This window comes from Ranitomeya variabilis, chromosome 3 (genome assembly GCF_051348905.1).
Source record: "Ranitomeya variabilis isolate aRanVar5 chromosome 3, aRanVar5.hap1, whole genome shotgun sequence".
Lineage (NCBI taxonomy): Eukaryota > Metazoa > Chordata > Amphibia > Anura > Dendrobatidae > Ranitomeya > Ranitomeya variabilis.
Window position 1 is genome coordinate 204,478,571 of NC_135234.1, and position 23,810 is coordinate 204,502,380.

At 43.5% G+C, this 23,810-nt stretch overlaps 1 protein-coding gene across 9 annotated transcripts in view; it reads left to right on the forward strand.

The window, feature by feature from the left end:
• NGF (nerve growth factor) overlaps positions 1-11,801 on the forward strand; it is a 169,560-nt gene extending 157,759 nt beyond the window's left edge. For all 9 annotated transcript variants that reach the window (XM_077295003.1, XM_077295004.1, XM_077295007.1 and 6 more), the window contains one exon: positions 10,953-11,801. In XM_077295003.1, the coding sequence (XP_077151118.1) occupies positions 10,953-11,663 (711 nt within the window). In that variant the 3' untranslated portion in view covers positions 11,664-11,801. The remainder of the gene's footprint in view (positions 1-10,952) is intronic.
• The last annotated feature ends 12,009 nt before the right edge of the window (positions 11,802-23,810 follow it).

Sequence of the window (23,810 nt, forward strand, 5' to 3'; positions counted from 1 at the left end):
ATATCCCTGCCATCTTATCAGATATTGGAGCTGATTCCTGCGAATCCTGGAAACAATAATTTCCTCCACCACGAATTGTTCTTGCCCATCAATCACCACAGGCTGCGGAGATGGCACAACATGTCCCTGGAAGGTATTAGGAGATACAGGCTTTAGTAAAGATACAAAAACTGGGTATACCTTCATTGTCCTAGGCAGCTTCAGCCGGCAGGCCACAGAGCTCACAATACCGTTGATCTTGAAAGGGCCAATGAATTTCTGTCCAAGTTTTTGTGAAGGAACATTTAACTTCAGATTCTTAGTTGCTAACCACACAGAATCTCCTACCTTGAACATGGGTGCAGGTTTACGGAATCTATCAGCCGATCTCTTATAACGTTCTTGAGCTGTGGTCAGGGATTCCTTCAGAACCTGCAGATTCTGTCTCATCGCAGTCAGCCTTTCCTCCACTGCCGGAACCGGAGAATTAATTGGAGACCTAGGTAAAATACACGGATGATAACCCAGATTGGCAAAGAAAGGTGTAAATTTAGTGGAGGCGCTCTGAGAATTATTATATGAAAATTCGGCTAACGGCAACAACTCCAACCAATCATCCTGGAGATGGCTGACATAACATCTTAGATATTGTTCCAGTGTCTGGTTGGTACGCTCAGTCTGACCATTTGTCTGGGGATGGTAAGCAGAAGAGAGACAGACATTAATATTGAGTGCAGAGCAAAACCCCTTCCAGAATCTTGAAGTGAACTGTACTCCACAGTCAGAGATGATCTCATCCGGAACCCCGTGCAACCAAAAGACATTCTGTATAACCAAGTTCACTGTATCTTTAGCTGAGGGGAGGCCAGTGCACAGAACAAAATGAGCAGCTTTAGTCAGGCGATCAACTACCACCATGATTGTATTCATGCCCCCCGATGTAGGCAGCTCCACAATAAAGTCCATTGATATAGACCCCCAAGGGCGGGACGGAACAGGTAATGGTTTTAGAAGGCCCATAGGTGCCACATGAGGAGTCTTGTAATGGGCACATACCTCGCAAGAGAGAACATAGTCCTTGGTATCCTTCAGGCAAGTTGGCCACCAGAAGAATAGGCTCAGGAACTCTTGTGTCTTCTGTACCCCCCTGGGACCAGCCAACTTGGAGTCATGTACCAACTTGAGGATCTGCAGATGGACAACCTCTGGGACGTAGATACGTCGATCTCTGAACCACATGCCACCCTTAAAGACAAGATTAATATCCACAGGTGGGTTGGCCAGAAATACATCACCGTCATAGGCCTCCCTGCACTCCTTCCACAAGTCCTGATCGTGGATAACTCCAATGAAATTGGCATCAGATAGAATGGTCTTGGACGGGGCTCCAGGTACGGAATCCGCAGCATGGATTCGGGATAAAGCATCAGCCTTCCCATTACGAGAACCTGGATGGTACGAGATAACAAAGTTAAATTGATGTAAAAATAAGTTCCAACGAGCCTGATGAGGAGAAAGACATCCAGCGGATCTAAGGAACTCTAGATTGCGATGGTCAGTTAGCACTATGACCTGTTGTGCAGCTCCTTGCAGATGATGCCTCCATTCTTTGAAAGCCGCAATAGCCAGCAATTCCTTGTCTCCCACATCGTAAAATTCTTCTCTGCTGAGGTTAGTCTACGGGAAAAGAAAGCACAAGGATGTAGCAGACCCTTTTCTCCAGTTCTTTGGGAGAGAATAGCCCCCAAAGCATTATCAGAAGCATCCACCTCCACAATGAAAGGAAGTGTTGGATCTGGGTTTATCAACAGCGGTGCTGATGTGAAACAGATCTTAAGCCGATCAAAAGCTTCTTGAGCCTGTGATGACCACTTAAAGGGCCTTTCCTTCTTTGTCAAGGAAGTAATGGGACGGACAATATCAGAAAAATTTCGAATGAAGCGTCTGTAGAAATTTGCAAAACCAATAAAACATTGGACCTCCTTAACGTTCTTGGGTACCGGCCAGTCAAGGATAGCCTGAATCTTACCAGATTCCATGTTCAGCCCCTGGGGAGAGATGATATAACCTAAGAACTGTATCTCAGAATGATGGAACTCACATTTCTGTGGCTTAATATACAGATGGTTCTCTTTCAGACATCTTAAGACAGTTTTGACATGTTCTTCATGTTCCTGTAGAGAGTCAGAAAAGATTAGTATATCGTCCAAATAGATCACTACAAACTGGTCCAACAAATCTCTGAAAATGTCATTAGCAAGGTGTTGAAATGTTGCAGGGGCGTTACAAAGCCCGAAGGGCATCACAAGAGATTCAAAGTGTCCATACCGGCATCTGAATGCTGTCTTCCACTCATCCCCTGGACAAATACTCACCAAATTATAAGCCCCACGAAGATCCAGTTTAGAGAACACCTTAGCATGGCGGACTCTTTCCAGTAATTCGGGAATCAGAGGTAAAGGGTAACGGTTTCGTACGGTTACCTTATTGAGTTCTCGATAGTCAACACAGAGTCTCAGGGTCCCATCCTTCTTCTTTACAAAAAAGATAGGTGCCCCTGCTGGTGAGGAAGAAGGACGTATGAAGCCTTTGGCCAGATTTTCATCAATATACTCTTTTAAGGCTTGAAGCTTAGGTGCTGCCAAAGGGTATACGTTACCAAAAGGAATGGCTGCCCCGGAAAGCAGCTCAATGGGACAGTCATAATGCCTGTGTGGAGGAAGCTGATCTGCATTCTTCTTGTCACAGATGTCAGAGAACTCTTTATGAGCTGGAGGTAAAGAAAATACCTGTACATGTGGTTCCGTAGCCGTGGACTCAGGGACAGATTCTGTTAACGCTGAGTTGCTCCTTGTTGGGAAGATAATCTCCTTGGTCTCCCAGTTGATAATTGGGTTCTGAGAACGCAACCAAGTAATGCCTAAAATCACAGGAAAATGAGGAGAAGAAGTTAGCAAGAAAGAAAGTTGCTCCTGATGATTAGGCTCCAACAAAATTTCAAGGGGTACGGTCTCCTGATCCACAGGCCCAGAGATTAAAGGTGACCCATCCACTGTTTCCATGGTAATTGGAGAGGCTCTTTGCTGAATTTTAATACCATGTTCCTTGGCAAATGCGATATCCATGAAATTGCCACCTGCACCAGAGTCAATCATAGCTGAACTGGAAATCCACTGTCCTGAACACAGGATCTTAATAGGGAGAGAACAGTGAGAGTTCTTTTCCTTAAACTCCTTGGGGGTGAAGTCATAGAAAGTGAATGGAATAGAGCGTTTAAAGGCAGGCTACATTCAGAGATGTCAGATTCATCATCACAGTTGTCATACTCCCCTATTGCTGCTAGCACCTTGTTAGGCCGTCTAGGACACTTAGGACAATTGATCAAGAAGTGGTCAGACTGGCCGCAGTAGAAACATAGACTTTCACGAAGGCGATGCTCCCGGCGCTCATTGATCTCGCGCCTCTGAACGGAATCAATTTGCATGGGCACCTCCTCCACCTCCCGAGAGGTTTTACCTGCAGGCTCTTTGGAAGGAAGGGAAAAGTTAGAAACACGGTTATATGCAGCAAATTTCTCCTGCCTACGCTCAGTAAGGCGAATGTCTATGCGCACACAATGCTGTATAAATGTCTCTAGCTCTTGTGGTGACTCAGAGCGGGCTAGTTCATCTTTTACAATACTAGACAGACCCCTTTTAAAAATAGGCAATTGTGCATAACTGTCCCAATTGGTATCTACCGCCAATCTCCTGAATTCAGTGGCATACTCAATAACAGAACGTTTAGCATGGCATAAAGACAACAAAGCAGATTCAGCAGTTGCACGGCGATCAGGGTCATCAAACATTAATGCCATAGTGGCCAATATATCATCCAAGTCATTTAACCATGGGTCACGAGACTCAATCATCGGATTCGCCCAGGCGAGCGCTCGTGAGGTCAGTAGCATTATTACACACAATACTTTGGATCTATCAGTAGGAAAACGGTCAGCATGCACATCAAAATATAGCATACATTGATTCACAAAGCCACGAAATTTGTTGCGATCACCATTAAATCTGAATGGGGGCAACTTAGGTGGGCCAGCTGGTAGCGGTTGCCCAGAGGGTAAAGTCACTTGTGCAGCTATTTGCGTGCTTATGTCCTGAAAAGCCCGTCCATACTGGGACTCTATGCCAACAAGTTTGTTTTCCTGGGCTGCCATGCGGTTGCTCAAGTCCTCCAAAGTCTGTCCAAACACTTGTTGATTGAGTTCAAAGCTTCCAAACTTCTTTTGCAGACCTTCCACATCTTTCTGCAGTGATCTAATTATGGAAAACACCTGCTCTATTTTGCTTTTTTTGGAATTTTATAGCAGGAAGACACAGTGCACATGAGACCAAAGACGCCATCTTGGAAAAGGGCAGTAATGCACAAAAGGTAAAAAATATTCAGAGTCCTGACACCATGTCACCAAACAGCACAGTGAGTATCTGTAGCCCTATATACAGGCCCACTTACTGATTCCAAGATTGTAGACACATGTGATGCTAGTTAGTGGACACAACTTGATTTAACATGTCCCTTTTTTTTGTCACATTATTTTCAGGGGTACCATCATTTCTGTCCAGGCCTATTTCATGCATTTTATTTTTTTTTAATTCTGTGAAAGCATGGTTGAAAAGCAATGTCTTACTTTCATTTATTCATTTTCATAGATTTTTCATTTATTATTACTTTTGGCAGATTCAAGTAATTTCTGTGACCATTGTGGGTTTTTCTGTCATTAAACGAGGGGTACCAACAATTTTGATCATGTGTGTGTATATGATCCCTTGATAGACAAATCACACACGTGGTGCCTTGCATATTTCATTTATTTTTTTCATTGATATGTTTTTATCTTTTTGCTTTGTTCCACTGCTATATATGTATTTACAGTAACAAAACAGATGCATCAGTGTGCATACTGTATATACGGCTTCACTTTGCTGGAATAGCTCTCGCTGTGAGAGCTGTTCTGGATTATACAGTAGAATATTCCAGATATTTCCACACAAAAAAAATGTAGAAAGTGTTTGATGTGCTATATAAAACTGGCCATGCTTTGATTTTCTGGCCTCTATAATTGCTTCCTCATGACAAATAGGTCACTTGTTAACTTTAACAGGGCTAAAATTCAGACACACATAATTTGCCATCTGATCTGTATTACATTGGCCATAAGGAGAGTAAGCAATGCATGTAGGTGGTAGTAGACATAATAATTCTGGGCAAGACAAACATCTATAAATGACTTTTTACAGACACTGTAATCATTTTTCATCAGGTGGATTATGGGATTGCAGCAAATTTATAGGATTAAAGGGATAGAAAAGAGTATCTTTGTTTGTCAACCAAGGATTGATTGACAAGTTTTGATCTTTTGTCTTTGTCTCTGTTTCGGAGCAAATCTACAGTGAATGTGTGCCACGTATTGTAAAGGAAATATTATTAGTATCACTAACACCTGTGACTCAGATTCAGGCTATTGAAGCCATTCTTTCCATTTATGTCAATTCCTGTCATTAATACAAACTGACAGCATAATTATATTCTGTTTTTACAAAATGTTTATTTTATTTTTACTATTTTTTTTAAACAAAATCCTAAAGAAAGTATAAGTTGGTGCGCATGTTCACACTGGCCATTAATCAGACAAAACCTAAGATAAAATCAAAATAAGTAAATTCCGTGCAGCAAATAAGTAAATGGCAATAGTACATGGACATAACATTATTTATTTGGTTAACTAGTACCCTATATTATTTTCGTGCACTATTGCTTTTTTTTTACTACAGGGTATTTGCTGTTTTGTTTTATCTTAGTTCTGGTCTATTTTTTTTTTTTTAAGAACTGAGTAGAATGATTCTTTTCAAATAGTTATAATGTTAGTTTATTACAGAGACATAGCACTGGATAATATTTAGGGACTTGAAGGGAACCTGTCACCATGAAAATGCAGTCCAGTCTGCAGGCACTATGTTATGGAGCAGGAGGAGCTGAGCCAATTGATTTATATATAGTTTTGTGAGAGAAAATTCAGTATAACCTGTGTTTAATTATCTAAATCTTTGGTCGTTCTGAGATTTTTGGTCGAGTGGTTGGTCCTATCAGTGACTGACAGCTTTCTTTGTGTAAGAATATATGGCGCCCCTGAGGGTCCAGTCGCCACAGAGGTACTGCACCTCACCCAGAGGTGTGGTATCCCACTTTCAGGTTAGGAGGGGGGCACTATCCAGGACTCTAACACTCATGCACAACACACACCATTTCAGTTGGGGCACCTGGGCGTACCCTTAGGGAGGATGACCTTATCTCAGGCTGGATAGGAATGGGTGGTGGAAGTTGGTGGGCTAGGTAGGAAAAAGGGGGAGGAGCATAGAAAGTGGGAGGACAGTGTGTGCTAGAGCAGTTGGTCCTAGGAGACCAAAGGGAGAGGAATGAAGAATGAAGCTGAGGAGAGAAGTGTGAGGGAGAGACAGAAGAAAGCTCCCGAGAGGACGGAAGGGGTCCTAGGGGCACTGGAAGTGCAGAAGCCACCGGTAGGTCCCTCATCCACGCCGACTTTAGTCGCAGGACCAGGTCGCAGTCAGGGGAATGGACCCAACTTAGTGGAAATCTTCAAGTTCAGCTAAGAAACTGGAGGCTTTGGCGTCTGTAGGAGTCACAGCCACATCCACCCATAACTTGCCAAAAAGGCAGCTGGATAGAATCCAGGGGACTCAGAGGACATCGCCTGACCAGGTTCATTGCTGCTGGCTTGGGACACTGTGGGTGAGACGCTGGGCAGGAGAAGTGGAAGCCAGCCTAGTGAGATGGCCAGAGAAAGGCATAAGAAGGAGTCCTGGAAAGGTGCACTCCAATTTACCTGGGAGTTTGCTGGACCACTGACCCGGAGAATACATCATCCTGTTGGCTTTTGTGGACTGGAGAACTGTAAGAAAAAGTGGAAGCTGCTGTGTCCTTTGAGTTATTCCTGCGTCACCTGCCCGGCATAACCACAACCGCCATCTTAACACTTAACCCTACAACTGCCCTGGGGCTCGCTCTACCCGTGGAGAGCTGCATCATCTTTGCTGCGCCACCATCGCCCCAGAGGATCTGACTGCAGCATTGGCCACCATCTCATTGCCGAACACCACGGGTGGTGTCACAAACAATTTCTCAAATCCATTATAAACTTTATTTTTCCCATTTATTTCATAATTTTACATGGATGCCCAGGGCTACAGACCGGGTTACTGCTGCCATGACCTTCCCCTTTAAGAACTGCTGTGTTGGACCCAGTACCGAGTACCCCATGGCCCTGGCGGGTGCTCCATATACATACAGAGATAGCTGTCAATCACTGATAGGACCGACCACTGGACCAAAAATCCCAGAACGAGCAGAGGCTTAATCAATAAGACACAGGTAATACTGAATCTTTTCTCACAAAACTTTATATTGATCTACTTCGCTTTCTCTGCTTTATAACAGGATGCCTGCAGATTGGACTGCAATTTTATGTTGACAGGTTCCTTTTTAAAAGGTTGTCTGCCTTGCATAACCTAATAGGGCATAGAAAGTGATCTCTCCAGATGTTCTACTGTTAACTAGATCAAAGGCTTGTACCATAAAGGATGTTTCTGTCTCTTGGATCCAATTGGTTTAAGCAATTTATTTTATTGAGAAGTGTAAGGCTTTATTTTCATTGAAAGAAGTGAGAATACACTTCCTATTTTCTCTGCGATGACTGATTCCCCTCTGCTTATCATAGGATAAAGGGAAGCTAAATGTCATGTGAAGAGACGACTTAAGTGGTGACCCATGTATAATACATAAAATGACTATAGAGCGATTTAATGTGCTTTTGAATGCTTATATTTGCTCGTTTTTTTAACATTTCTATAGAAAACTTTTCACATTAAATTCTTCCATTCGCTCTCTAGTTTTCAGTTGTCTCTGTGTTATTTATTGCTCTCTTCTACTATATAATTGTCTAAGGGTCACTTCCATCTTTCTGTCTGTCTGTCTGTCCTTCTGTCTGTCACGGATATTCATTGGTCGCGGCCTCTGTCTGTCATGGAATCCAATTCGCTGATTGGTCATGGCAAAATGCCCACGACCATTGCCATGACCAATCAGCGACGCGCACAGTCCGGAAGAAAATGGCCGCTCCTTACTCCCCGCACTCACTGCCCGGCGCCCGCATACACCCCTCCAGTCACCGCTCACACAGGGTTAATGCCGGCGGTAACGGACCGCGTTATGCCGCGGGTAACGCACTCAGTTACCGCCGCTATTAACCCTGTGTGACCAAGTTTTTTACTATTGACGCAGCCTATGCAGCGTCAATAGTAAAAACAAATAATGTTAAAAATAATAATAAAAAAAAATGATTATATACTCACCTACGCCGCCTTTCCCGCGATGCAAGTGGCACGTTCCAGTGGCATGGATGGTCTGGCAGAAGCACCTGCCATGACGTCACGGTCATGTGACCGCGACGTCATCAAAAGGCCTGCGCGGAAAGGACCTGCCGTGACGTCACGGTCATGTGACCGCTACACGGTCATGTGACCGCAACGTCATCACACCCTGGGACCGGAAGCTGCCGCCTGCACCCCACACAGGCGACAGAGCTACAATGCGCCTGCGGAAGGAGAGTATATGTTTATTTTTTATTTTTTTAACCTGTGTCATACGTGGCTGGGCACTATACTACGTAGCTGGGCAATATACTACATGGGCTGTGCAATTTACTACGTGGCTCTGTGCTGTATACTACGTCACTGGGCAATATACTACGTCACTGGGCAATATACTACGTGGCTCTGTGCTGTATACTACGTCACTGGGCAATATACAATGTAACTGGCAATATACTACGTAGCTGGGCAATATACTACGTGGCTGGGCAATATACTACGTGGCTGGGCAATATACTACATGGACATACATATTCTAGAATACCCGATGCATTAGAATTGGGCCACCATCTAGTATCTCTATATAGCTCTCTCCCAGAAGCCAGCGGCACCATGACTGAGCAGTGTAGCTGTGAATACAGCTCAAGTTGAGATAAATAATCCTTTTTAGAAAGCATTTTGCACCATCTCACTTAATGTCTCTCTGCTACTCGCAAATTATAGCTACCTATTCAAATGACATCTTGCTTTGAGAAATATGGATTTTATTTGTTTTTTAGTGGGATAAATGGGTTCAGCAAAAGTGAAAGAAATGGCACATAAGTTGAGATATAAAAAAAATGGTTGCAGTATTGAGTTACGTCTAATGAAATAACAGTGACCATTTAAGGGCAGTTAGATGCAATTTTCCAAATTTGGGATCACATCGTGTTCTGATCTAAAATACAAAACTTTAGACTTTATTTAACCTTCTCTCTAGCAGTTTCCATATTTTTAGCTGTATACAATAGCATGGTAGACTAAATAAGGTAAAAATGTTCATGTTTTGTTCTCTTATATTTTAGAGGTTTGCCTGATTGAAATTAATGGCTCTATCTAATGAACGTCTAATTACCTTTTTATTTATGTATTTACACGAAGCCCGAGATACAGTGCTGAGAGAGAACTAGGACATGGGGGACCAGCCTAAGACATCATGTCATAATTGCCGACTTGCTTAATATCTTTAAAGGAAACTGTAAACCAAACCTCTCCTTTAAAGGGAACCTGTCACCCCCCCCCTCAGTCGTTTCAAACTAAAAGAGCCACCTTGTGCAGCAGTAATGCTGCATTCTGACAAGGTGGCTCTTTTAGTTCTGGGTGCTGTAACTGGAGAAATAATCCGTTTTTTAATTTGTCAGAAATACCTTGTCTTCAGTCAAGGCGGCCGGCGTTTCCCCCCTGCTTTAGACGCCACACAGCTGTCACTCAAATCCTCTTGGCGCCGGGCGCCGCCTCCTCAGCGCTGTTTTGAAAATAGCCGGCACCTGCGCTCTTTTCTCCTGCCTTGGGCAGGCGCCCTGCTTGTGAATCCCAGCCCCGCAGTGACTTATGACTTATTCACATTGCGGGGCTGGGATACACAGCAGGGCGGCCGCACAGACGCAGTCACCGAGACTGCATATGAGGAAAGACGGGCAGCGATGCACCAGGCAGGAAAAAAGAGCGCAGGCGCCGGCTATTTTCAAAATAGCGCTGAGGAGGCGGCGCCCAGCGCCAAGAAGATTTGTGTGGCGTCTGAAGCAGGGGGGCAACGCCGGCCTCCTTGACTGAAGACAAGGTATTTCTGACAAATTAAAAAATGGATTATTTCTCTAGTTACAGCACCCAGAACTAAAAGAGCCACCTTGTCAGAATGCAGCATTACTGCTGCACAAGGCGGCTCTTTTAGTTTGAAACGACTGGGGGGTGACAGGTTCCCTTTAAATTGCAACTTGTCTACTATCAGGAGCTCTATAGCTTACTACACACTATTTTATTATTAAAGAGCTTGTCCGCTTTTCAGCTATCTTCTGCCAACAGGCTCAGTTTGGTGTAAACATTTTTTTTAAAAATTAGAATTACTTACCCCTACTACATCCGGCACTGTGTCTCAAAAGCTGTCCTGGTCTCTGTTTGGCTGCAGCTGTGACGTCAATCGAGCTGCAGCCAGACATTGATTTTTTGTTGTTTTATTTATCTGAGCCTATGGGCAGAGGGTTGATGAAAGCGGACAACGTCTTTTAAGTTTTATGCATATTGTATTGTGTCTGGGTTAGCCAAAATTTTATCATTTAACTTAGGGTTATTTGTTGTTTTTATATTTTTCCTTAAAATTTCTTATTTGAACAGATACTCACTAATGCAATTTTAGGTATAGTTCCTCTAATTTTTGCTTACAAATATCTTGCTGAATTTTGCAGCACAAGACTATTGCTACTAATATTACTGACAATGTGCAATCTATGTTATTGTTATAATTTTTTACCATCTTTTTTGTTTTTTCTTTTTCATTTCTAGGCGGAAAGAGTAATGTCCATGTTGTACTACACTCTGATTATAGCATTTCTGATCGGCATACAGGCTGCACCAAAGACTAAGGACCATGCCCCAGCCGGCTCATCAGCAAAACATCGTATTCAGCATCATCACACACATCGAACGAAGTCTCTTCACCGACATCATGGAAGAATAGAAACAAATGAACCTGCTTCTTCTCACAATATTACAGTTGACCCTAAACTTTTCAGAAAGAGGAAATTTCGCTCTCCAAGGGTTTTATTTAGTACCCAACCTCCACCATTGTCGGAGGACCTACGAAACTTGGAATATTTAGATGATGAGGAATCGCTCAATAAAACTATCAGAGCTAAAAGAACGGTGCATCCAGTGCTTCATCGTGGGGAGTATTCTGTATGCGATAGCGTCAGTATGTGGGTTGGTGAAAAAACCACTGCCACTGACATCAAGGGCAAGGAAGTAACTGTGTTGGGGGAAGTCAATATTAATAATAACGTTTTTAAGCAGTACTTTTTTGAAACCAGGTGTAGAGATCCAAAGCCAGTTTCAAGTGGATGTCGTGGTATTGATTCAAAGCATTGGAACTCCTATTGCACCACTACGCATACATTTGTCAAAGCTTTGACAATGGAAGGGAAGCAAGCAGCGTGGAGGTTCATTCGGATAGATACAGCTTGTGTCTGTGTACTCAGCAGGAAGGGCCGACCATAAGTAGACACTTCTTGCTGTTCCATCCTCTCCCCACCCCTACCTCAGCCTGTAAATTATTTTAAATTATATGGACTGCATGATATATTTAAAATTTTTACTGTAAAAAAGAGACTATTTATTAAATACTTTTCAAAATGGGTTGGTTTATTTTTTTTATGCTTTACTTTTCTGGTAATAACATTTTGAAATTTACCCCTTTAATTTACAAATAGGAAATAATTTAAAAAAAAAACTAAAAAGTATGCCACAACGATTTATAACAAGTTGTTGGTTTTTTCTTATAATCCATTTGACAAAAATAAATCATTTGCATTGATGTTCCTCACTGATTTGCAGAAAATGTATGAATGTTGTCAGATTTTGTTTCTAGAAAAAATGGACTTCGTAAAAGATAATTGAAAACACCAGTAGGTTTGAGGAAACAGGCTGACATGCTATAAAAAATAAATATTATATATCCTGCATTTATATGTTATTTTTATTTATATATTTTTTTCGCCAAGTATGTTTAAATTTGAAACACAACAATGTTTCAGAGTAAACATACCGTACATTGAAAAGCAGGCAGGAGACTATGGTGTTTTAGCTGATTAATTCAATGCGGTCCCCAGCTGGCTTCTCCTTGCCTCTCTCCATTTCACTCATAAAGAAACACCATGAGCACAACTGTGATAGGTACCTAGGTAGGTTCCCAAACCGTAAAGTAATAGACCCGGCACTCAACTTGTTGATGCAAGTGATGAATTTTAATGTAGTCCAAAATGGTAGTACATACAAAACATTTTTGTCGCTCAGACCTTCGTCGGTTACAAACTACTTGTGGAACTAGTGACTTGTGGAAACTGCTCCAAGGCAAACCGTAATGCGTATTCGCATATAAAAGAATTTACATATGTAAGTTCCGTTGTGCCCTGAGGCATGTATGATAAATCTTAGATCGATGGAGGAAGAGAATGTGTCACATATGGACGCGGTATCCACCGCTCATCTCAATACGAGCGTCCATATGTGACACATTCTCTTCCTCCATCGATCTAAGATTTGTCTTACAGTTTACATTATCATCGCTGTCCCCGATGGGGCTCACAATCTAAATTCCCTATCAGTATGTCTTTGGAATGTGGGAGGAAACCGGAGTACCCGGAGGAAATCCACGCAAACACAGGGAGAACATACAAACTCCTTTCAGATGTTGTCCTTGGTGGGATTGAACCCAGGACTCCAGTGCTGCAAGGCTGCGATGCTAACCAGTTATCCTGAACTCTGAGCCGAGTTCTTAAACCAATGTTTCCGTGTAAATCTCTGAAATATGTGATTCAGATGGAACCGTTAAAAAAAGAAATCTTTCTACTGAAGAAGATGGAGACTGTGGACAATGTCTGGCTTATGATCTGGCAGTGTTTGTCTTTTTAAGTGTGCATAAAAGTGCGGTTGACCACAGTTTTGTGCACCTCTGAAAAGGACACCGCTATACAAAGCCAGACAGTCCAAAGTAACTCTGCTGCCTCATTATATTGAATGGATCCCTCAGGGTTTCATCTGAATCACCTCATTTGGAGATTTAGATGGAAAACACAATGTAAGTGCTCAGCGTTAAGCACAGGATAAATGTTATCCAAACTGTTGTGTAAAAAGTTCAACTCAATCCACAAAAAGTTCCCATTCAAGTCCATTATCTGTCAATGCAAATATAGAGGTCTTCCACATTACTGATAGCACAAAGGCTCTGGAAAAGCGCTATGGCTTCTCAACCCCCAAAAGAAATCCAGCAAATTCTGTGATTCCAAATCCAAATGCCCTCCTCCCTTCTGAGCCTGGCAGTTTGCATAAACCATGATTAGAGTCCTATTTGGATATTTCTTTGGTTATGAGAGCCCTAATTTTGGGGATACATGTCTCCAGGGCAAAAAGTATGGGTGCTACAATGTATGAGCACTACAATGTATGGGAAATACAACATACAGACACTGCAATGTATGAGCATTATAATGCATGGGCACTACAATGTGCTGGGCACAACAATGTACAGACACTACAGTGGAAGATTTCCAATTTTCACTCAGCATCATTCACTGCTGCTCCTTTTTGGCAAACGCCAATAGAGACAAAATCATCGCTGCACCTGTAGATAAATCCTCAGAGGGCTTTAATTTACAAAGTGAGTCACTTGAGTTGGATTCTGATATTGTGGCACATAGCGGCTCTGAATATGGAGTTTGCAAACTATTCTCCAATAATTTGTTCTCCAAGAGTAGCACTACTTCCCTCCCGAGTCTCACTGTGTGCCTAAGCAGTGCTGTACAGCCACATATGGGGGATTGCCAAGTTCAGTAGACATTTTGTGACAAATATTGGTGCCATTTTTTACGAATTTCAATTTGTGACCATGTAAAATCTGGGGTTAAACAAAATTTTTGTGATAAAAAGGTAATTAATTTTTCTTCACTGCCCAATGGTATAAAATTTTGTGACAAATTCATGGTGTCAATATGATCACTGCACCTTTAGATGAATTCATTGAGAGATGTAGTTTGTAAAATGTGATCACTTATGGGGGTTCTGCTGTTCTGGCAGATAAAGGGCTCTGCCGATGTGACACGGAACCCTCAAACCATTCAAGCAAAATGTGCACTACAATATGGCACTTCTTCCCTTATGAGCTTTGCAATGTAATTTTCAGCCACATATGAAATATTGGCGTATTCAAGATAAACTGTGAACATATTTTGTTGTCCATTTCCTACTATGATTCTGTTTGAAATTAGAAAACTTGGGGCCAAAGTAACATTTTAATAAAAAAATTGTAATTTTCCATTGACTCAGCCCAATGTTATACTAGTCTCTGAACCGTCTAAAGGTTAAAAATACTCACTACACCGCTAGATGAACTATTTAAGAGGAGTATTTTCCAAGATTGGGTCACTTGAGGGAGATTCTGCTCTTTTGGCATATCAGGGGCTTTTCAAATATGACATGGCATCTGCATTCCGTTCCAGCCAACATTGTGCTCCAGAAGTTAATTGGCACTCCTTCCCTTCCAAGCCCTGCCTTGTGTCCAAACAATAGTTTTTAACCACATATGGACAAATTGCACAAAATTTTTATAGTCCTTATTCTCCTACTACCCATGTATGAAAAATCTGGGGACGAAGCAACTTTTTTACAGGCAAAATGTATTTTCACGGCACAATGTTAAAAATTTTGCAAAGCACCTGTGGGTTCAAGGTGCTCATTACATCTCTAAATAAGTTACCTGAACAATGTAGTTTCCAACATGGGGAGTGGGGAGTTTCCACTGTTTGTATATCAGAGGCTCTGAAAATGCGACATGTCGTACGCTATCTATTCTAGCCAATTTTGAGCTCAAAAGTTAAATGATGCTCCTTTCCTTCCGAACCCTGTTGTGAGCCCAAACAGTAGTTTTTCTCCAAATATGAAGTGTAGGCATACTTGGGAGAAATTGCACAACAAATTGCATGGCTCATTTTCTCCTGTTATCCTTGAGAGAATGCAAAATTTGGGGCTAAATGAACATTTTTGTGGGAAAAATTAAAATGTTCATTTTTTCCTTCCACATTGCTTTAATTCCTGTGAAGAACCTAAAAGGTTAATTAACTTCTTGAATGTGGTTTTGAACTCTTTGAAGGGTACAGTATTTAAAGTGATGTCACTTTTGAATATTTTCTGTCATATAGGCCCCTTAAAGTCACTTCTAACATGATGTTGCACCTAAAAAATAATAATAATACTAATAATAAACTTTTAACCCGTTTAACTTCCTAAGAAACAAAATGTTTAAAAAACAGTGGGAATGTAAAGTAGAGATATGGGAAATGTTATTGATAAATTATTTTGTACAGCATGGCTAACTGGTTTAAAGATCTAAAAATTGAAAAAAAAGTTAAAGTTTAAAAATGGCTAAATTTAAAAAAAAAATTGCCAAAAATCTGATATTTTCACAAACGCAAAAAATGTTGAGCTAAATTAACTGCTAACATAAGGTACAATGAGTCATCATTTGGATTTGTTGAAGTGTTCCAGAGTTATTACCATAAAGGCCGGGGTCACACTTGCGAGTGCAATGCGAGAAACTCATGCGAGTCTCTCGCATCAATACCCAGCACTGCCACAGGAACTCGGGACCAGAGCCTGCAGCTGCATGTATTTCTATGCAACTGAATGCTCCGGTCCCGAGTGCTGGGTATTGATGTGAAAGACTTGCGCGAGTTTCTCGCATTGCACTCGCAAGTGTGACCCCATCCATAAAGTGACACTGGTCAGAATTGTAAAATTTGACCTGATCAGGAAGGTAAAAACAAGCTTCAGCATTAAAGACCTTAATGCGGCAAAAAGAATGCCCCTGAATTATGCTTTTGTGACACTGATCTGATAATGTAAAACCAGATAAACTTCTACCTTCTGAGTGAGTTTGTTTGTCATGGCTTTCAGCAATGTTATTACTGAATTCATTGTTTGTAAATAATATTATAAAGTTGATTTGATCATAACGAATCATTAATATATCCATAATTAATGGTTTATCATACTGAAGTCAAAACTGAATAAATCCTGACTTCCATTGATTATATTGTCATGAGCAATCCTAGCTATTAAGAAATATGTGAACTTTAATGACAAATCAGGAAATTAATTGCTACAAATCTGAAAAGATTCTGTTAAAATGATAAGGTTGCAATTCTCGTCACTTCTCTGCAATAAACGTCCACCGCTCCTGTCTATAAAAACCCAGGTAGTAAGTAGTAAGAGCCAACTACAGCCTCAATATGTGGTCAACTATGGCCAGACATTGCGATATAAAATGCATGCTTTATGGTGAGCTTGTGAGGATGAGGTTGTGGGTGATGTAGAGCAAAGAAATATGTTATGGATTACCCAACAAGGTAACATATTTTTTGGACCATAAGATGCCCTTTTTTCCCAAAACATTTTGGGGCAGAGTCCCTGCCCCAGCACAAGGCCCAAGCACAGAGTCCCTGTCCCAGCACAGATCCTTTCCAGCACAGAGCCCATGCCCCAGCACAGAGCCGCCACCCCTGCCCCAGCACAGAGATGCTGCCACCACACCGGCTTGGGATGGGTTTTACCAGTGGCCACCGCACCAGCCTGGACCACAGTACAACCCATGTGACCAATCCTCCACCTGTGCCCATCCCTTCCCTGGTAAGCTGAATTCAGACTGTAAGACGGACCCCCATTTTTCCCCTATTTTCCTTCTGATAATTTGGGGTGCTTCGTATGGTCCAGTGCGTCTTATAGTCCAAAAAATATGGTATGTTTGGAATGTATGCCTTTAGCCACCAGCCTAGAAAATATTTACCTCAAAACTTTATTTTGTAATAATCACACATACACCAAACTTAACATTATCAAAGTTACTGGCAGAGATTGTCTAAATCCAAAGCACCACCTAGCATTTCAGGCGGCACTAAACTCACCACAGACATTAAAAGGGCAGTTGGGTTGATGTGATCATACACTGCAGATCACTTAGAACTAGGACACAATTTAGGACAAGGCATTTATTTATATTCTTCTGTAGTAGCATATTGTGACTGTTCTCAAATAGTCCATAACTTGGTTTGTCTAGAGCTACCTCTCTAGAGGCTTTTCCACAGCAGGTTCTCCTAGCTCAGTTGACTAAAGAGTATCTCTGTCAGCTATTCTGCCGAATGTCCATCACACTGCTCCTAACAGATCATTTCCAAAGTTCATGCAGGTCAACATGTTGGTCATTTTGTAAAATCTGATTCTTCTGAACATGACATATTTACACATCCGTAAATGTATTTTTTTCACTGCAATAAAGGAGTGTCATGGTCTTTCCTATAGTTAAGGTATCTACTGTGTAAACCACTCTGGTAAATTTCAGCTTCTCTACTTAATTTCGGACCTAGATCCCATTTCAGAATATCTCACTGCACTTACTAATCAAACATTCACATTGTTAACTATAATTTTTATAATACTTACCATCTAGCCACGAGACGGCTCAATTTTACTTGTGGAACTCTTCTTAAAGCTGTTTTGTGTCATGAAAAGTGTTGTACAAAACACAATAAAATATGCGAAAATGAGTGTTTTTGCAGTATATATGAAGTACAAATATTCAAAACTTACCAAAGTGGAAAGGTCCCCAAGAAAGGCTAATTAAATTTACAGTTGAGTAACCAAATAGAGTGGCATGTCCTATGGGCAAAATAAATAGTCAAGCCAAAATAACAAATAAAGCACTCACAAACAAGAAGCAGAATTACCATGGAACCACAAAAAAATAAGACAGTTGGAAAAAAAATATATATATACTCTTTATTATATAACAGAGACAAGAAAAAAACATGATGGGTGTAAAAAACATCACAACCATCAGGAGAAAACCAGAAGAAAAACAAAAATTATACTGTATTGTGCTTTTGACTACATGAATAGAAAATATATATAATAGATATATAATATTATGAGAGTATAAATATATATATTGAATAAAGGGACACTGTCAGGGGATATGTCAGAGAATCTGCAAGGCAGTGAACCCTGTTACAGCTAGGGGGCGCTGTATGTTCTCCCCAGGATATGCATGGAGGCGTATTGAGGCTATGGGAATGCATTGCGGTCATAGGCGTAGCTGGGATTGCAATAGTGAAGCAGTGACCAATGTCACTGGTAGGGGTCGCTGTGTAGTCTCCCCAGGATATGCACGAAGGTGTATGAAGGTCATAGGTGTGCATAGCAATCACAAGAGTAATTGTGACTGCAATGTAGGTTAAATGTAATAATAAATAAGGTTAGTCTTGGACATGCTATTGTCCAAGACAGATGTAGGGAAAACCTGCTCTGTAATGTATGTTTTGAAAGTGACTGCAGTATGTTAGTGACGCAGTTCATTTCATTTCCAGCCCTGGTTTTCCATGTGGCTTGAGGCCACAGGTTTCTGTGTTAAAAAGCCCTGTAGTATATAGTCAGGTATTTCAGGGTCAGAGTCCATCGAGATAATGGAGAGCGTTGTGGTTGATTGGATGGTGCGGGCTCTGCCGGCCGCCATGCAGTGTTGGGTCAGACTAAGGGACCGAGGCACCCTGGAACTGCTAATAGAATGGTTTGAGTGGTATAAACACACTCAGGACATTGTACCAGAGACCGGGCATGGGGCTATTAACTGTTTTGTGACATCTGAGAGCATGAACTGTGGGAACACTCGCCATGAGTCTATGTGTGCCCAGCCAGTCTGTACCACCATTATGGGCACTGCTGGCAGCAAACTGCGATTGTGCCAGGTACTTGTGAATGGGTGCTGAACAAAGGCTCTCCTGGACTCTGGGAGTAAAGTGACTATGGTCCATAGGTCCCTTTTTACCGGGGACAAACCCAAAGGACAGAAAGTGGAGGTGATGGGTGTCCACGGGGAAATCCGGGAGTACCCGACTGCAGAGGTTAATTTTTCTACACCTTGTGGGGACTTTAAACATGTGGTTGGAGTGGCAAAGACCCTTCCATATGGGACTGTGTTGGGTAGAGGGTTGCCCCTGTTTGGGTCTCTGTCAGAGACCAGGGTCAACCCTCTCATGGTAAAGGTGGTGCAGGCATAGAACCTGATGATTATGAGATACCTGCCATAGGGGTCGCCAACCTAGGAACAGAGTGTAACCCTGATAGGCTCCCTATGGAAATGTCCCCTGGTAAATTCGGGATAGCCCAGGTGCAGGGTCCCACACAGAGACACAGGTATAAGAAACGCACAAATAAAAAGAATGCCGGGAGGGACCAGGAGTGTGTGGAGTGTGCATTGCAGAGGCAACTGGGGAAGTGCGCACGAGGAACCCTCTGGCAGCGGCCAAGCACGTGGCCCGGGGGGGTCAGGGTAAAATAGACTGAGTGCTCGCAAGACAACAGTGTCGGGAGGCTCAAGTTCGAGTGCAACGTAATACAAATGTATTCTCGGAGTTGCTGGCACGGACCGCAGTAATTCAGAGTGACAGAGTCACGGGTAAGGGTTCGGTTGAAATGGTACCAAGGGCCCAAAGGCCGATATTTAGGTGGCAGGATGAGTTGTGGGGTTAGTGAGCATGAAATAAAAAAGGTCGAGACCACCCAAAACAGGCCCAAACCTACGGTTAAACATGAAAGTGAGCATGTTGTCGGCAACGAAAAATGGGGTGGTGGGTTGTCCCATAATGAAGTACAGAGGAGAAACAAAGGGGAGGGATGCATACGTCAATCAATGGTTCCGATCCTTACTTTGGTTTCTTAGTGCAGTGTCAGGTGGGGATGTCACAGGGTCATGCGGATGCCCTGTCTCACGCCCATACAGGGTAACAAGTGTTCAACCCCACAGGTATGAACGGTGGGGAGGATATGTGAGGCAGAGACCCCTGTTACAGCTAGGGGGCACTGTATGTTTTCCCCAGGATATGCATGGAGGCTTATTGAGGCTATGGGAATGCATTGCGGTCACAGGTGTAGCTGGGATTGAAATGGTGAAGCAGTGACTGATGTCACAGGTAGGGGTCGCTGTGTAGTCTCCCCAGGATATGCACAGAGGTATATGAAGGCCATAGGTGTGCACAGCAGTCACAGGCGTACCTGTGACTGTAATGCAGGTTAAATGTAATAATAAATAAGGTTAGTCTTGGACATGCTATTGTCCAAGACAGATGTAGGGAAAACCTGCTCTAAAATGTGTGTTTTGAAACTGACTGCAATATGTTAGTGGTGCAGTGCATTTCATTTCCAGCCTGGTTTTTCCATGTGGCTTGAGGCCACAGGTTTCTGCGTTAGAAAGCCCTGTAGTATAGAGTCAGCTGTGCCAGGATCAGAGTCAGTGTCCGGCTGGTGTTTGGAGGAGAGCAAGAGGCTCTACGGAGCTTTGTCAGTGTACAGTGAAACAGGACAGAGCGGAGCCAAGCAGCCAGGGGAGCTGAGATGCCTGGCATCTACAGCTAACACAATGCTGCCGCCACACACGGGAACTAGACAAAAGGAGGTCTAGCATGTTTAGTGGCCGCAAACTAATGGAGAAGTTGTGAGTGAAAGAGACATTGACACGAAGTGCGGTTGCCCATGGTAACTAGACAAAAGGAGGTCCAGCGTGTTTAGGGGCTGCAAACTAATGAAGTGAAGGTGTGTGTAAGAGATTTTGTCACAGCGCGCAGTGGCCCATGGAAACTGGACACAGGGAAGTCCGGCGTGTTTAGGGACTGTCATTCGAAGCCATGTACTATGAAGAGACTGATACGGCATGCAGACACCCACGGGAACTAGTCAGAGGAGGACTGGCGTATGTAGTGTCCGTACAAAGGAAGGAAGCCATATAATATGTGATTGCAAATGGCAAAATGGACACTAATTATGCAGTGAAGTTATATGCACTTGTGTGATGTGGGCCCTTTAATGCTGTGAGGAAACACATTAAAGACGTTTTATGTCTGAACTTTGTGGGCCCCTGCCTCATCACTGCATATGGTGCTACCGCTGCACTACAAATCATAGAATGTTACAATTGGAAGTGACCTCAAGACTCATTGTGTCCAACCCCATACTCAATGCAGGATTTATTAAACCATCTCAGACAGATTGTTTCACATTATTAGTATCTCTTTATTTTTTATAAAGCGAGAGCGGCACCTTTACCAAGGTGTTACAAATCTTAGAGGCCATGCATGGGGACCCCACGGACATCAGAGAGTTGCGCATGCACTTGTTTAGGTGTGTCAAAAGGGAAGGGGAGTCCGTGGCCCAGTACATGAAAACGCTGCTGGAGATTCATGCTGCGATCGCTAAGCGAGGTGACGTAGGCGTAGGGCCCCCGATATAATTCTGAGAAATCAGTTGGTGGCAGGCTTTAGAGCTGTGCTGTTTAAGCAAGCCATGCGTGAGCACTTGTGAGCTAATCCATGCATGACTTTTTCAGAAGTGTGGGTGGAAGCATGCAAAATGGAGCAGGAGTAGGGGACTGCAGCCTTGGCAGGGATGGTCCGGAGTTGCAAAGTACCTACCCCTAACGAGGAAGAGCCAGAGTGGTCCCACAAGTAATGGCAGGGAATGTGAAAAATGCGGGCCGAAATATGGAGCCTAAAAGAAGCCCTTGCTGCTGCCATGGAGTCCAACCCCATACCTGGGGGTAACTCACCGCAAGAAATGAAAGAAGTTAGAGGAGAGATGCGGAGCATAAGAAAAACTTCAGCAGTAGCCCCAAAATTTAATCCCATATGGTAAGGGGGAATAGTGATTGCACAGGTGGTATGCCTCCCATGGAGGACAGCGATTCAGACAGAAGCCCTCACCAGATAGGCACAGAAGTGGATGTTGGACATGTGAAAGAATGGGACACCTGTCAAAAAGTTGCCCTACAAAAGACAGCCGACGGCGAAGATTCGCCCAACCTTCCGAAGGTCATGCCCACTGGAAAGAACGCTGCCACTGGGAGAAATGATATGGTGAGAAGAGGGGAACCTCACCCAGAGCAAGGCAGAGCCATGGTATCGGACGCCGAGAAGATGGTGACTGTCCACAGTGAGATGTCTGCGCTACTCAGTCACTTGGAGATGAATAGGGTGAAATGCCAAAATGGACCCAATTGTCCCATCTGTGAGATTCAACCCGAAAGGGAAGGAGGGATGCCTACCCGAGTAGTCCACTGAAGTACATTGCCTGTCACAAGATCCCGAAGGAGAAGAGAAAGTGCCAAGTGCCCTTGAAACGCTCACTCCCAAGGTTCCTGATTGTGATGAGGAAGAACCACTTGCCTTGTTCCCTGAGATGGATAGTTCACTGCCCCCTCCAGCCCAAGGGAAGAACATAGGTCTGAAGCTCCAGAGATCGCTGCTCCGTTGAACTCTGATGTACTCCTATCCTCTATGACCTAATCTGACTCTATCACTCAAACTGAAGTTCTGAGTATTCCTACTGAGCAAATTCCAGAGGAGCCTCCAAGTACTCAGTGTGACCACACTTGTGTTTCACCCCTGCGGTATGCACAGAACAATTTCCTTCGGCAGAATGTGGTGCAAGAGAGGCAGAAATGGATGCGAAAACTGTGGGCATCTGACCCACCTCCGAAGAACATAAAGGAGTATGAAGAGGTCACGCCCATGGAATAGCGAGCAAAAGGAGATGGGAAGTGTAAGGAGGAAGACCAGGCTGCAAGTATTTGTATTGAGCTGGGTCTGGAACTGCTGAGGCTGCTTCCCCTGTTTCCTGGGGGAAAGAATAGGGGACCGGACAGGCCCCATGACCCAGAAAAAGGGGGCGTGTTTAGAGAGAGAACCCAGCTGGAAGCTGAGGTAGAAAGTGCGCAAAGCTGCAGAGAGGCCCCTGCCGCCACCGCGCGAGCAGTAAGGCAGGCAGCATGCTCCGCACCTGAGCCGCCGGCACTGCGACAGACTGCAGCAGACAGACGCGGTGGCCTAGAGAGTTTCCTGCCAGCGGTGACAGAGGCAAGGTACATGCACAGTGGGCTCCAAGGGGTGCGCAGCCAGGCTGCAATGACCCGTGGCCGATCCAATGCCGGGATGCTGCCAGAGGCCACCGCAGTAATAAGGAAAGAGCCGGGAGCCCTGTTCAGCTAGGCACCGCATGCCAGCCTAAGAGCCAGGGCAGAGTTCAGAACTGTTCGCTGCTGCCCTCCTCATCGGACCGTAGTCTGCAGGACCCGCCAGAAAAGCAGTGTACCAGCGGTTTTCAGCACTTCAGACAGCATGAAGCAAGGAGAGGGCATTACTCTGTCCCTCGAACACCACAGCAGTGCAGGCCAGCATCGCAGTGTTCCCGCTTGTACTCACAGAGACTGTGACCAGAGATGTGCTGAGTGCCCAGTGGCTACCACAAAGCAAGGTGCCAAAAGCTCCGGACCCGTGAATACCGCTTAAGAAAGACTGGGGGTGCTACCCTGAACTGTACCTTGTACCCATGAACTGTACCATCAGGACAGGATAAGTCACACCTTGAGAACTGTTATTACTGTTGTATCTTGCATTTTCCCCAAATTGCATATCCTTTTTTTCTTCATACTCCTGTTTCCCCACCTTTCTCCCTACCTGTAGTATATACCTGTTAACAGTAAATACGTTAACCCTTGCTCTGCCTCTTGTCCGTTACTGCATCCCGCAACCTGCTCACACCTTCACCTTCTAC